The following is a 15737-nucleotide window of genomic DNA, read 5'->3' on the forward strand; positions in this document are numbered from 1 at the left end:
CTCGAGCGAATGGGCATCGCCCATCGTGGTAGTTTCTAAACCAAACGGGAGTCTGCGATTGTGTGGTGATTTTAAAGCCACTGTCAATGCTCAGAGCCTCATTGACACTTATCCTCTTCCCCGTCCTGAGGAGTTATTTACCAAGCTCGCTGGGGGCCAGTTCTTTTCCAAACTTGACTTATCGGAGGCATACCATCAGTTGCCGTTGGATGCTTCTTCCAAGGAATTTCTCGTCATCAACACTCCTTGTGGGTTGTATCAGTACCAGCGGTTACCATTTGGCGTCACTAGCGCGCCAGCCATTTTTCAGTGGTTTTTGGAACAGCTCACGGCTTCCGTTCCCGGCTGCATAAACTATCTGGATGACATTGTTGTCACGGGGGCCTCCACTGAGGAGCACCTTCGCAATTTGTGTTCCCTGTTTTGGGTTTTGCATTCGGCTGGGTTGAGGTGCAATCTGGACAAGTCACAGTTCTTCCAACCCTCTATTATGTATCTTGGTTTCCACTTGTCCCGTGAGGGTATACGTCCTCTACATCAGCACGTTGCGGCCATTAACGCTCTACCCTGGCCGTCTACGGTCAAAGAACTTCAGGCGTTTCTAGGCAAGATTGCTCATTATCACAAATTCATTCCATCCGCGGCGGCGGTAGCTCATCCTCTGCATCAGCTGTTACGCAAAAACGTCCCTTTCTGTTGGTCCGACGAGTGTGAGCAGGCTTTTGTCTGCCTGAAGGCTCATTTGCAGTCGGCGCCTTGTCTTGCCACATTCCATCCGGGTCAGCACTTGGTTCTGGCGACTGACGCGTCACAGTATGGCCTAGGGGCTGTTCTCGCCCATCGGTATGAGGATGGGTCGGAACGCCCCTTTGCCTATGCTTCCAAGACCCTCAACGATGCGCAACGGTGTTACTCTCAAATCGAAAAGGAGGTGCTCGCTATCATTTATGCTCTAAAAAAAGTTCAGCATTTTTTAGTATGGTTCTAAGTTTCACCTCATCACCGACCACAAGCCACTGGTCTCTCTGTTCAGCCCCTTGGCGTCGCTTCCGGATACGGCAGCTCACCGCCTGCAACGTTGGGCCTTATACTTGTCTCGTTTTCACTATGAGATTCACTATCACCCCACAGCCCAGCACGCCAACGCTGACGCGTTGTCGCATTTGCCGATGGGCCCCGACCCGGTTTTCGATCGAGATGAACTACTCTGTTTCCACATTGATGAGGAAGAACGTCGTGTGGTCGAGGGTTTTCCGCTTACAGGTTCGCAGGTCGCGTCGGCTACTGCGCGGGACCCGGTCCTGTGTCAGGTGATCGGTTTTGTTCAACGGGGTTGGCCGGACAGGACCAAGGGCTGGGCATCGGATCCCCTTTGCAACTACCATGCCTTGCGCCTTCGTCTGTCTGTTCATGAGGGTGTTATTCTTCTGGCCATGGATGGCGCATCTCCGCGGGTCGTGGTGCCAGCTTCTCTTCCTAAAGATGTTCTCAAACTACTGCATGAAGGCCATTGGGGGATTTCTCGGACTAAGTCCCTGGCCCGCAGGCATGTTTATTGGCCCGGTATCGATTCGGACATCACCCACATGGTCGCTGCGTGTGGTCAGTGTGCTCAACAACTGGCTGCACCCCGTACAATGCCCTCTCTGTGGCCTGATCCGGCGCAGCCATAGGAACGGGTGCACGCTGACTTTGCCGGCCCCTTCCTCGGCACATATTGGCTACTGTTGATTGACGCCTTCTCGAAGTTCCCGTTTGTTGTTCGATGTCCGTCGCCCACCACTGCGGTGACGACGCTGGCTTTGTCCAAAATCTTTGCGCTAGAAGGTCTTCCATCCACAATTGTCACGGACAACGGCCCTCAGTTCTCTTCACAGGCCTTCCGTGATTTATGTACTGGACAAGGGATTCATCATGTTACCGCACCACCCTTCCATCCCCAATCGAATGGGGAGGTCGAGCGCCTTGTCCGCACTTTCAAAAGCCTGATGAAAAAATTCCTTAGTGATTTTTCCACAGATGACGCTCTGCTGCAATTTCTGAGTTCTTATCACTTCACGCCTCTGGGTGATCGCAGCCCTGCTGAACTCTTGCATGGCCGCCAACCGCGCACTCTACTGCACCTGCTTCACCCTGTCAGGCCTTGTGCTGTGTCCCCTAGTGCGGGAAAATACTCGGTGGGCGCCCTAAATGGATTCCAGGGGTGGTCAAGGCTCTTCGCGGCCGCCGGCTTTGTGAAATACGTACGGACGACGGGATGGTTGTTCGCCATTACGACCAGATGCGCCCACGAGTGTTGGCCACGCCATTGCCACCGCCCCTTCCTTCGCCTCCACCAGCCTGAGACGCCAGTCCTGTCGCTGCTGCCGATCTACCATACGAGTTGCTGCAGCCGACGTCGCTACCGCTTCCGAGTACGCCGGAACCGGCCCCAGTCGCGACGCCGCCTTCTCCGGGACCCATCTCGCTGGAGCACACCCCCAGGTCCACAACACCTATGGATGCTGGTCTGGAGTTTTCACCCATCATCTTGTCCAGGAGGCACATTCCATGCATGAGCTTCCGTCCTGGACATTTTCGACCATACTCTCGTGTCTCTCAGCGGGATCTTCTCGGGGGCCTCCCAAGAGGCCATGGATGTCTCCGTACTGTCCATGTCTCCAAGGAAGTGAGTGTTTTTTTTTTTTTTTTCAAAGGGGGAAACGTGTTGTGACAGTGCCACAACATTTACAGTGCCGCCACGACAGTACGTGCAAACGGCGATAGAGGCGCTCCGCAACTCGGCTGAGCGCGGGAACGCCACCTAGCTATGAACGGCACCAGCCACACGTCATGGCACAGCAGTCGAATAAGAGACACTGAGTTGTTATCATGTAACCAGCTATTGTTTCTAAGTGAGTGTGTTTGAATATCCACGCAATTATTGGTGATTAAAGGTTATAACAGTTTTGGATGCTGTGTAATACATTTTTTTCCAAAATTGGGCAGTCACAGATCCACATGAATCAATACAAGCTTCTCATGAATATTGTTATCCTTCATTACTTACACTGACATCATTGCTGACTGCATGCTTGAGTGGCCCATATTTTTAAACATAGCAATGGGATGCTATACTAATATTCTGTTTGTGACACATTTCCTAGGTAATATTGCCTAGTACACTACTATTCTTGCATCCCACAGACTAAACTATTTTGTCTGTTAACGCATTAAAGCACATTCCTCTACATCGATCAGAGTGAATGGTTCCAACGAATAGGACATACTATGTTTCCTTACCGTCCGTACCCTATCCAAGTTTATTCTCCACCTCAGATGGCCTTGTTGATAGACCATTAAATTTCAATCTCCTTTCCATCCATTCTTGTTTTGTGCATGTAAGTTAACGTATTTACTCGAATCTAAGCCGCACTTTTTTTCCGGTTTTTGTAATCCAAAAAACCGCCTGCGGCTTAGAATCGAGTGCAAAGCAAGCGGAAGTTCTGAAAAACGTTGGTAGGTGCCGCAACAACTAATTTCTGCCGTCGAATATATATAGCTCTACACAAGCATGCTTTGTGGGCACAAAGATAAATACTGGCGCCAAAACCTCTGCATCAGTAAATAAATTTTAAAAAAAGGTAGAAGACGAGCTTTTTTTTCCGCCCCGAGTTTCGACCACTGCATTTTCATACATTATCCAACAAAGTAAATACAAATTCCGTATTGTTCATCTTCGAATGTAGCAGAATTTCAATGTACTACGAAAATCCGACTGGCAAGACTGTTAGGGATGTTTGTCAATGTGGCCAACTCTACGTTCCGAGTTTTTTCCTACCTGTGAGAAGAGATGGTTGCTAATAGGAACCTGATGAAATGTGAATCACATGCACTATTCTCTTCACCATAAGAATAATACGAATATAAACATTTTGCCATGTATTATTTCGTGTTTGCTGCTATCTCATTTAAATCCTGTCTGCCTAATAAACTACGAAACTAGAGTGAGACAACAGCAAACGCGGAAGAATAATCGTATCGTGTCATGTTTATATTCGTATTATTCTTATGCCTAATATTGATACAGTTAGAAATGAAGCACGGCAACTGACTAGATTTTAAATGTAAGATGACTAATTTCTGTGCAGTATTTGATGTACTAAAGAAGCGGCCGCAAAGATTTGCAAACGGAGAAAAATTTTCGCTAAACCCTCGTTCAGAACATGTTCTATCATACGCAGTCTATTATTTGGTTCTTGTTGATCATTATCAAAGAAAGCAGCAGTGTAAGTAACAACAAATAGCAGTCTCTTGCCATTGTTTCGCTAATGAGACGATTCCTCTTTTTTTTAAGCGGCGATTGCGCGCACAAAAGCAAGTCATGCTGCGAGCGGCGACAGGCCGTAAACACGCACTATCAAAATGCGACAAACAATGCATGACACAGTACAGTAATGCATTTTCAGCTTAGAGTGACAAACACCTATAACAAAGAAAACGGCACTTATCAGATCAAAGCAAAATAAGCAATCGATTCAAACCAGACGAAGCACGTGAAAAAGGAAGGGTACTCGTATAAATACCGACGGAGAGCCTGACACATAGCAATGGCTACCTGGTAAAGCTTAACTGCTAAGCTTACGACTCGAACCAAACTACTGTAGCTGTATCGTCTTTCATTCGACCTAAATTGTGTCTCATATTACAATGGACCAACTTTGTTTCGATTTGGAGGTGCGGCCTAAAACTTTTCTCTCCCCTTGAATTTCGAGTCTCAAATTTCAGGTGCGGCTTAGATTCGGGAAATTTTTTTTTTCCTTTATTTTGAGTCTCATTTTTCAGGTGCGGCTTAGATTCGAGTGCGGCTTACATTCGAGTAAATACGGTACACATCTTGAAAAGTCTCATAATAAAAACTTGTTTATTGCAGTTCTCCATGGTAGAGTATCCTGTATAAGTTTCCTCACATCTGCATGACTACTGCAACCTTCAAATTTGCTGTACTCAAGCCTTGGTCTTCCTCTTCCCCCACACTTATGCCCATTACCAAATTATCAATTTCCCAATGTCTTGGGATATGTGCTCTCGACTTATTACTCTTGTCGTCAAGCTGTTCCATAAATTTATTTTCTGCCCAATTCGATTCAGTACTTATCTCAGCTACGTACCTAATCTTAAGCATTTTTCTATAGCAGCACATTTCAAACACTTCTTGTCGCTTCTTGTCTGTACCACTTATTGTCCTTATTTCACTTGCATATAAAGTGACAACCCAGAAAGATATTATCAGAAAAGCTTTTCTTGCTGTTGTCAGTCTGCAATTTATCCTCTCTCTCATTCTGCCATTGTCTGAATTTTGCTCCCCAAATGGCAAAACTGGTCTGTTACTTAAAGTGTCTCATTTCTTAATTCAGTTTCCTCAGTGACACTTGATGAAATCCAGCTACTCTCCACTACCCTTGTTTTACTTTTATTTGTGTTCATCCTATAGTTTCATTTCAATACATAGTCCTTTCCATTCAGCTGATCTTTGAAATCCTTTGCTGTCTCTGACAAAATTACAGTGTCATTGGGAGATTTAAAAGTTTTTATTTCCTCTCCCTCAACTTGAATTTCTTTTTCATAAGTCTCCTTGGTTTTCTTTAATGCTTGCTCACTGTTCACATTGAATAACATGGGGGATAGGCTACAACTCACTCCCTTCTCAACTGCTGCTTCCCTTTCATATCCATCAACTCTTATAACTGCAGTCTGCTGTCAGACCAGTCCTTAGTCACAGCTAGATAAGTGCTATGTGATGGAGTCATGGAGAAAATATTGGAAACTATTTCAACACTGTTCTGTAAATGTTCACAACAATCTTGACTGTGAGACAACACTGAAAGTAACATCGCACCAAGTAATGGCAAATTTCTTCTGGAAAGCCTGACAGACAAGCAAACCTAGGTTCTACAGTTTCTGCTAAAGTCCGAGGACTTCTTGTCCCACTGGTTTAGCAGGTACACAGACAATTATTTCTAGAAATGAGTGATAACTTGGTAACAAATGTAAAGTCCATACTCCAGGTTCCAGGAGAGGACAAATGCCCTCCGTTGCCCCCACTTGTGGATGCATATGGACACCACAGTGTGTTACTAGGAATGTTGCTATTGGAGGTGGTATGTCCTTGCTTCTCTTTGATCATTGAACTGACGTATCCAGTCAGTTAAATAAGTATCCACAGTATAACATGAACTCTGAATTGTAAAATAATGGCTGTGAAAGGTAAAAGAAGTTATAAATGACAGATGAAATTTTTAGGATGGATTAGACATAAAAACCCAGACTTTTGGATCCTTAGTCTGGCATGTAACTACTGAGAGACTGACCCTTTAATGCCATTCTACACTGGTGAGCCTAAAGAGTCTGACCATCTGCTTCATAGGAGAAATTCTGTTCACATATAAAGGCTGTTAGTGGTACCAAAGTTAGTGTCCAGACTCTCATGGACAAGACAGGAACTGAGATTAAGAGTAGTCCATCAAATACAGAAATGCTGAACTCAGTTTTCAAATGTTTTTTTAGATAGAAAAATCCCAAGTTTAACTTTTGCATCACTTCAAAGAAGAGAGATCTAAAATTGGTATTAGTGATGTTGAGAAACAGCTGATATGGCTAAAATTGAACAAAGCTTTAAAGCCCGATGGAATCCCTGTCATATTCTAACCAAATTTCTTGCTGCATTAGCCCATCATTTAACCATAATCTATGGTAGATCACTTGAACAAAAAACTGTGGCCAGTAGTTGGAAGAAATCACAAGTCACACCCATCCACAAGTAGAGTAGTAAAAGTGGTCCACAAAACTACCATATAATATCATAGATACTCATTTGTTGCAGAATCTCACTATATATTCTGAGCTCAAACGCAATGAGGTGTCCCAAACAGAATGACCTCCTCCATGCCAACAGGGAAGGGTTCCAAAAACATCGATCATGTGAAACCTAACTCACATTTTTCTCTTATGACATCCACAAAGCCATGGACTGAGGCAGTCAGGTAGATGCAGTATTGCTCTCTTCCTGAAAATCATTTGGCTCAGTGCATCTACATCTACATTTATACTCCGCAAGCCACCCAACGGTGTGTGGTGGAGGGCACTTTACGTGCCACTGTCATTACCTCCCTTTTCTGTTCTAGTCGCATATGGTTTGCGGGAAGAATGACTGCCGGAAAGCCTCCGTGCGCGCTCGAATCTCTCTAATTTTACATTTGTAATCTCCTCTGGAGGTATAAGTAGGGGGAAGCAATATATTTGATACCTCATCCAGAAATGCACCCTCTCGAAACCTGGACAGCAAGCTACATCGCAATGCAGAGCACCTCTCTTGGAGAGTCTGCCACTTGAGTTTGCTAAACATCTCCATAACGCTACCATGCTAACCAAATAACCCTGTGACGAAACGCGCCGCTCTTCTTTGGATCTTTTCTATCTCCTCCGTCAACCCGATCTGGTATGGATCCCACACTGATGAGCAATACTCATGTATAGGTCGAACGAGTTTTTTGTAAGCCACCTCCTTTGTTGATGGACTACATTTTCTAAGGACTCTCCCAATGAATCTCAACCTGGTACCCGCCTTACCAACAATTAATTTTATATGATCATTCCACTTCAAATTGTTCCGCACTCATACTCCCAGATATTTTACAGAAGTAACTGCTACCAGTGTTTGTTCCGCTGTCATATAATCATACAATAAAGGATCCTTCTTTCTATGTGTTCGCGATACATTACATTTGTCTATGTTAAGGGTCAGTTGCCACTCCCTGCACCAAGTGCTTATCCGCTGCAGATCATCCTGCATTTTGCTACAATTTTCTAATGCTGCAACTTCTCTGCATACTACAGCATCATATGCGAAAAGCCGCATGGAACTTTCGACACTATCTACTAGGTCGTTCATATATATTGTGAAAAGCAATGGTCCCATAACACTCCCCTGTGGCACGCCAGAGGTTACTTTAACGTCTGTAGATGTCTCTCCATTGAGAACAACATGCTGAGTTCTGTTTGCTAAAAACTCTTCAATCCAGCCACACAGCTGGTCTGATATTCTGTAGGCTCTTACTTTGTTTATCAGGCGACAGTGCGGAACTGTATCGAACGCCTTCCGGAAGTCAAGGAAAATAGCATCTACCTGGGAGCCTGTATCTAATATTTTCTGAGTCTCATGAACAAATAAAGCGAATTGCGTCTCACACGATTGCTGTTTCCGGAATCCATGTTTATTCCTACAGAGTAGTACCACACCTACGTTTATTATCAAAGGTACAGTTGTATAGGGTATCAAGGGAAATTTGTGATTTGATTAAGGATTTCTTGTTAGGGAGGATACAGCATGTTATCTGGGATGGGGAGTCATTAACAGATCTAGAAGTAACTTCAGTTGTGCCCTAGGAAAGTGTGCTGGCGTTCTTGCTCTTCATGTTGTTCATGGGGTGGACAAAAATATGGAAGCACCAAAAACTCAACAGATTACCATACCTAAAACAGTGTGGGAAACCTGTTAATTTTCAAAACAGCTTCCCATCATCTCAGAATGGGTAAATACGAGTCCTGTATAGTTTCAAATGGAATCTTATACCATTATTCCTGCAAAATAGTGGCAAGTTCAGCTAATGATGATGAAGGTTGATAGCAATCATGTGCCCTTCTCACGAAAGTAGATGACAAAGGCTTAATAATATTGAGATCTGGTGACTGTTGTGGCAAAGAGAAATGTGAAAATTCATCCTTCTGCTCACAAAACCAGTGCTGGACAATGCTGAGCTGTGTGAACAGGAGCACTGTTGTGTGGAAACAGAGCATCCTCACGGAGAACAAATGTAATATCATAGGATGGACCTGATCAGCCAAAATGGTCACATGATCCTTAATGCAACCTTGCAAAGTAACCATGAGGCCCATAAAATATCATGATGTGGGTGCCAAAATCATTACCAAACCTCCTCTATAAACTCAGCCAGAAGTTGGAAACAGTGTGAAACATCCATCACACCACTTCCCAAGTAGATGTGTCAAATACTTGATACACACATATTTGACATACCTATATGAGAAGCAAGTTTCTTGACAGGCTTGGACATCCAACATCTTGTCACCTACTTGTGGTTTCACCATCCTTCAACCGCTTTCCATAGGCGCTCATGGGAACAGCTAACCAGATTCACCATTTCCGATATACTACTTCCCAGGCACCAGGCTATAACAATCTGCCAGTGGATTTCCACATTTGCAGCCAGTATCATCGATAGATTAATTCCCCATTCATGTCTATGCCACTTATATATTATACTAACTGTGTCATGTGCCTGCAGCCCCAACAGTTTGCATTCAGTCCCACAGAGGGTGGTGGTCATAGTGTTCTAGGTATATTTCAGAGAGGGCATTTATTATTGTTTCACAGGATGTCTTGCCACACCTACCACTTACAAAACTGCAATTAACACACCCATTTGTTGGATGATTAATTTCTCCTGTAATGATAGTACGATCAGAGAAAATAAATACTAACAAACTGCTGTTTCCTGAAAAATTGTCAGTTACATCTTGTGGTTAGTCTTGTGAGCAGTAACAAAATCCAATTACAAGTTAGATCCTACCTTTAAAACTGACCCTCGCCCAAACAGCCTTGCATGCAGGTCGAATTTTTATCTCGGTGGATTTCAGCTCCTTGTATAATGTGACAAATGCGTCACCCCCGTTTCCCATTGGCCTAGCCTTTCAATAAAACCATAAACTTACCCCACAAAACCCCTACTATATATTTCAGGTATTAACCAACTTCCTGTACTTAGTGTTATATGAACTCGACTGATTTTTAGGTGTGCTTCAAACCGTGGCACTTTGTTGCGAATGCTTTGGCAGTTGATCACTACAATTTTAATAATCTCATCTGTGGGTGAAATTTCTAAAGATCTTACACTGATACTTTGGGCTTCCCTATAGCATCTATCTTCATAATAGTAATGTACGCTTCTACAGCTCTGCATTTCTTCTCTAGCTATTATTGCTGCAGAGGGCCGAGTAGACACACCTCTGCGTGACATCGGGATACCTGTTGTGAACCTGTGAAGCAGCAATAATGCTAGTAAAATATTATTAGAGTTCAGTCATTTGTTCTCAACATTTACAAGTTGTCATTCTTCTGCATCAGCCTTGGCTGTTGCTCATTCATCTGTTTGTCGGATTCTAGCTGACATCTATCCAATCAGCTTCACTGTTGCCTGACCAGGTGAGGTTTAGTGACTAGGGTGTCACGGCAGGTTGCCGACGACCACACACAGCCGTTGCCCAGAGTGAAGTGGTCTCTTTTTGGCTTCTGGAGTGTCCTCAGTCCCACTCCAAATTCTGTGATGTCTCTTGATGACCTATCCGCGATGTACCTGGTCTCGGTAGTCGTGTGGTCAGTTAGCGCTGGTAGGTTTCAGCACCCAGAGGTACCTGAGTGTTGAACAGATATGTGGACCCCAAAATGCCAAGTTGCTGGAGGACATAGATTCATCACAGTAATATAATCATGCTATTACTGTGAATGCCTTCAGTCCCAATGATCAGCTTACGATGAGAGCTGGGGTATTTAAAGGGAGATAGTGTGAGGCTCGGTTCGTAATGACCGCATATGTCCTCATTCTTCTGCTATATTCGCTTAACAGGCTGTTAACTGCTGTGTCAGTTCCCTGTCAAGTGCTCTTGGGAAAGATATAGAGTTCTTTGCAACATGTCTTACGAGCTAACAAATATACTCGTCTCACTTCCTTTGGTTTTCTGTCGTAGTCTTCTATCCGCTGAATGTGTATCCTCACTTAACAGACAGTGCCGTAGTGCGTCAATGAGGTAATCCTCTGGCAATGTACTAGCACACTTCCTGCTTTCCCCTCTGTCTCTGGCACGACTTGATTTTGCTTGTGGCAGTGCGAGTTAGTTTTAATAATTTTTTTCGAATTTCTGCCCCTTGCTCTTCTGTGCCGTAACACTACTTTACTATTTTGCACTTTCAACTAATTTGATTTTTAAATTATAGATGTGCCCTTTTACCTGCTTTATTTGCTGCATTTTTATATTTTCTCCATTTATTAATTAAAAATGGTATCTTATGTGATATCAAATTATTTTCACTGGGTCTGACTTTTTGCCTACTTTTACCCCCACTGGCTTCACTGTTTCATCTCTCAAAGTTATCTTTCCAGTTTCTACTGTAATTATTTCACCTATATCATTAGTAGTTACTTGATACTCCCTTTGAAACCTCCAACAACCTTCAGTTCTTTCACCTTAATTTCCTTTCTGCAGTTCATAACCAATAATAGTCAGGGTCCTCAACTGCTCCTGGAAACATTTAAAATCTGGTACTATGACTCTGTATTATTATTATACTATCTATCTGAAACCTCTCAGCAGCTCCAGATCTTTTCCATGTATGCAACCTTTTTTCATGGTTCTTAAAGCTAATTTTAGCAATGATTAATTTGTTCTCTGTGCTGAAAGCTACTAGATAGCGTCCTCTTTTATTACTTTCTGTATCTCCTTCTGTCTTTTCCTGCTATCAAATTCCAGTCCCCCCATCACAATTAAATTATCATCTCACTTAAAACTTAAAAATCCCTTGTTTCTTAACAAACAGTCTTTCAGTCTCTTCATAATCTGTGTAGCTAGTTGGCATATTTACTTTTACTACCATTGGTGGCTGTGGTTTTGTATCTATCTTGGCTCCATATCCAAACACGTAAGTGTACTGTAGGAAACAGGTATCAGGCATCTTTGTTAACTACTGCAGAGGAAAAGTTTTATATTCCGTGGTTTTTATTCCCAAATTTATTGCTTGTAGTTACAGTCAATGATGATCATCTTCAGGTTGTGCAAATGCTGTTTCTGGCATGTCACCAGCATTTTTCATTTAATCTACAGTGTATGATAAATTGAAAGAATTCACGGTGTAGAGGTAATCTATATTCATAATACTATATAAAGACAAGTTGTTATCTAGTTTTCTTACCAAAAATCTTGAAAGGTACACCACCAATTTACTTCAAATTTTTACATTATACTCTAATAAACATCCATATGGACAATGTGTGTGTGTGTGTGTGTGTGTGTGTGTGTGTGTGTGTGTGGTTCTGTTTTCTTTTTCACAATTATTTTTAACTGTGATAGCAGGGAATGCAAACCATTAGACAAATTGTTTCTCCCATGTGTATTCTTTCTCCTTATGTATAATTTTTAGCAAATATCGTTCACACAGCTGTGAGAGGGATGAGGAGGAGATTGGGGGGGGGGGGGGGGAGAGGAGGAGTGAGTATGTGATGCACAGAGGGAGGGGGGAGGAGGAGGAGATGGGTGAAGAGAGGGGGGAGGAGGAGATGGTCTGTGAGAGGGATGGGGAAGCATTTTAGGTTGTATATACAATCCCTGTACATATTTAGCAGTTGCAAGGCATTGCCAGGATTGCTAGTAAATAATATGACCACATTATTTCTTACCTATAAGGTGCAACCTCACACAATGTCCCACATTGGACAGGTGAATAATACTGCCAGTATCTTGAGAATGGCTTACATACCAGCAGAAGATGGTCATATTGTCTTGAAACTAGAAATCGTGTACTACTTTTGCAATCTAAGACAGATATAAACTATCTTTTGTATTTTCTTGGACTGCTGTTTTCCTTCATGTTGATAAGATCTCAGTTTCAGCATTATTACAGATGACTCATGTTGCAGCTTAGATACAGATGTCCATGAGAGAATGATGTAGTATGATGCAATAAAACTCAATTTTCTTGGTTATACTGGCATACAGAAGAGACTGTGAGTGAGAACCAGTGTGCAGTGTCACTTGGAATAGCACAAACAACATTGTCTTTGATCTCTAGGGCAATAGTAGTAGTTTTAAGGAGTCATGAATCATGTAGTAGTCTGTACCTCTCAGATGCATGTGCAGATACTTTGTGAATTTCATGCCCTGGGCCTTTTTTTTTGCATTGTTTTAATTAGGAACATATATTATGTATTTTATTTATCAGTTCCTCTTATCTTTAAGAAGGTTTTTTTGGTATGGCAAGAGTTGTTGTTGCTGTGTGTGTGAGTGGAAGGGGAGGGAAAGTGAGTGAGGGGAAGGGGTGAGGGTAGGGGTGAATGCACACACATGTTCACATATTTACTGCATTTCAGTTTCATCTCTAAAGCTCAGATTTTGGATGGGAGAGTAAAGTAATAATTAAACTCCCTTGTACAGTCAAGAAAAATGTTGCACAGTTATATATTATTTATTTCAGTTGTTTGACAAAAGCCATCAATATAAAGTTCTTGTCCTAGTTGTTCCTCTTCTAAATTATATTGTAACTATTTTTAGTTCTGTTCACAGACACTAATGATTTCTATTTTCTGGCTTTACTACTACCAAGATTCTTTCAGTGCTTCAAATCCCAGTTTCTCAGATAAATTGTTTGTCTTTTAGTTTTCTAATGCATGTAGCTGAACTGACTAACTAATAATGTATCCTAATTATCGCCCACCTGTATCCGTTCTCCTCTAAACCCTCTCCAGCTGTATAACTTATTGTCTCCCCTTTCCCATACTTCTTGTCTCCCCCTTCTCATTCTCTTTCTCTGTAGTAACAAATAATCTTTTTGTAATAGACACGTGTGTTATTCACGCTATTCGGTTGTCTGCAAACATATGAAGTAACTTTATTTCTTTTGTTACAGAGCATGAATATCTACATGTCACACATGACAGAAGTGGAGCAACTAATAAAATTTTCACCAACTTCAGCACTGCTGAAAGATTTACCTTCTCGGCGTCAGATGTCGAGCACGCATTCCCTCAATGCAGTAACTCGAAATGTTTTTCGTGACAGTAAAGTCAGTCGACAACCCTTTAAAAATTCATCAACCTCTGATCCAGTTTTCCATATCATTCAGCAAATGATGGAAGCACGGAATATGGACAAGAGAGGTATATTTTGATTCAGTAATCTTAAAATCTTTTTTTTCACTTTCGGATATTACTATGTGTAGTTAAAAGCTATAACTCCTGCAATATTTTTCTCCATATTCTCCATATGGAAAAAAAAACAGATAAAATACATATGTTTGAGTAGGAATACAATGATTAGAAGGAAAGTTATTGGTGTGGTATAGAATTTGCATTGATGTAAATGAAGTGTTGTGTTTGTTATGTTGGTACATGTTGTGTAGTAATGTAAGTTAAGTGTCAATTTAATCTGTTGAATAGTCTTATTTATTTGGCTATTTAATATAATTTTGTTGTGTGTGCTTCATTCAAATAGATGACTGGATTACCGTGCTGCTGTACTTTCTTAGTTTATCGCTAATGGAAATATATGTGCTATTCGTGAAGTTTTATTAGCAGTCTGCTCCTATGTTTTCATTAGTTAAAAGTTGGACAACTGAATTTAAAATAATGCTGTAATTCTCTTTTGGTGACTGAAAAACTGCAGCCTCAGTTAAAGAGTTTGAGAAAAGACACAATGTGGCATTTGATAATCCCATCACATCACATCACGTCAAAAGTGTGTGATGTAGCTGACATTCTAGTCATGAGTGTGGTACAGTTTGTGCAGAGTGTTAACTAGGAGAAGACTTTGTTCTTGTCACATTTGTTGAATACCAACCGAAGTAAAATTCAAAAATTGTTTTGTAGAAATGTCTGGATTGTTTTAAATATAAACCTACCAAATTTTTGTAATGATTTGTTACTGTGGGAGACATATGGGTCCCACATTTTTGTCTTGATTTGTTACTATTGGATACACATGGGTCCCACATTTTATGCCGAAAATGAGGCAGTATTCAAAGCAGTGGCTTGGAGCAGATGGTCCTGGAAAAACACTGCTCTCTCTCTCTCTCTCTCTCTCTCTCTCTCTCTCTCTCTCTCTCACACACACACACACACACACAAAATGACTGGCCCATACTTAGCTGGAAGAGGCACAGTTACTAGTATTTCTGATGGAAACACTTAAACTACAAGACAACTTTTTGAACTACACTGATGGAAAAAAAAAATTACAACACAAAGAAGGAGTTTGACGTCATAAATGAAAGTTGGTAGGCATGTTTCTACATCTAAAGGATTGTGTCCCTTCAAATTTCATCCCAGTTGCATAAGAGTGATACCAGTAGTGCCACTATGAGGATGCAAATAACTTTGCTTTAAATACACCCTGTAATGGTCATGAGCATTAGATACCTTTCAGGTTGGATGTGGTGAGTTGATGTTAATCAGGAATGCCTTTAAGGCAACAAAGACGCCATTATCAACAACTCACTGAGTTTGGACAAGGTCACGTAATAGGGCTACGAGAAGATGGATGTTCCCGCTACGTTACTGCAGACGGGCTTGCAGGAATTTAGCCACTCTACACGATTGCTGGCAGCGGTGGTCGTGAGAATGTACAGTCACGAGAAGACCGGGCTCTGGACACTCACGTCGCACCACCGAGGAGGAAAACCGTCGTGTTCGTCATATGTCTCTGGTGCACAGTACTGCATCTGCAGCAGCAATTTGAGCAGCAGTTGGCATCACAGTGACACAACTAACTGTTACAAATCTGTTACTTCGAGGACAGCTCCGAACCTGATGCCCTGTAGTGTAAATTCCACTGACCCGAAACCAACGCCATTTGCGGCTTCACTGGTGTCAAGAGAGAGCTCGTTGTAGGGCAAGGTGGAGGTCTGCTGTGTTTTC

At 42.2% G+C, this 15737-nt stretch overlaps 1 protein-coding gene across 1 annotated transcript in view; it reads left to right on the forward strand.

Moving 5' to 3' along the window:
* LOC126249194 (KICSTOR complex protein SZT2-like) overlaps nt 1-15737 on the forward strand; it is a 706154-nt gene that overhangs the window by 622396 nt on the left and 68021 nt on the right. The window contains exon 48 of the mRNA XM_049950848.1: nt 13733-13982. Within this exon, the coding sequence (XP_049806805.1) occupies nt 13733-13982 (250 nt within the window). The remainder of the gene's footprint in view (nt 1-13732; nt 13983-15737) is intronic.

This window comes from Schistocerca nitens, chromosome 3 (assembly GCF_023898315.1).
Source record: "Schistocerca nitens isolate TAMUIC-IGC-003100 chromosome 3, iqSchNite1.1, whole genome shotgun sequence".
NCBI lineage: Eukaryota > Metazoa > Arthropoda > Insecta > Orthoptera > Acrididae > Schistocerca > Schistocerca nitens.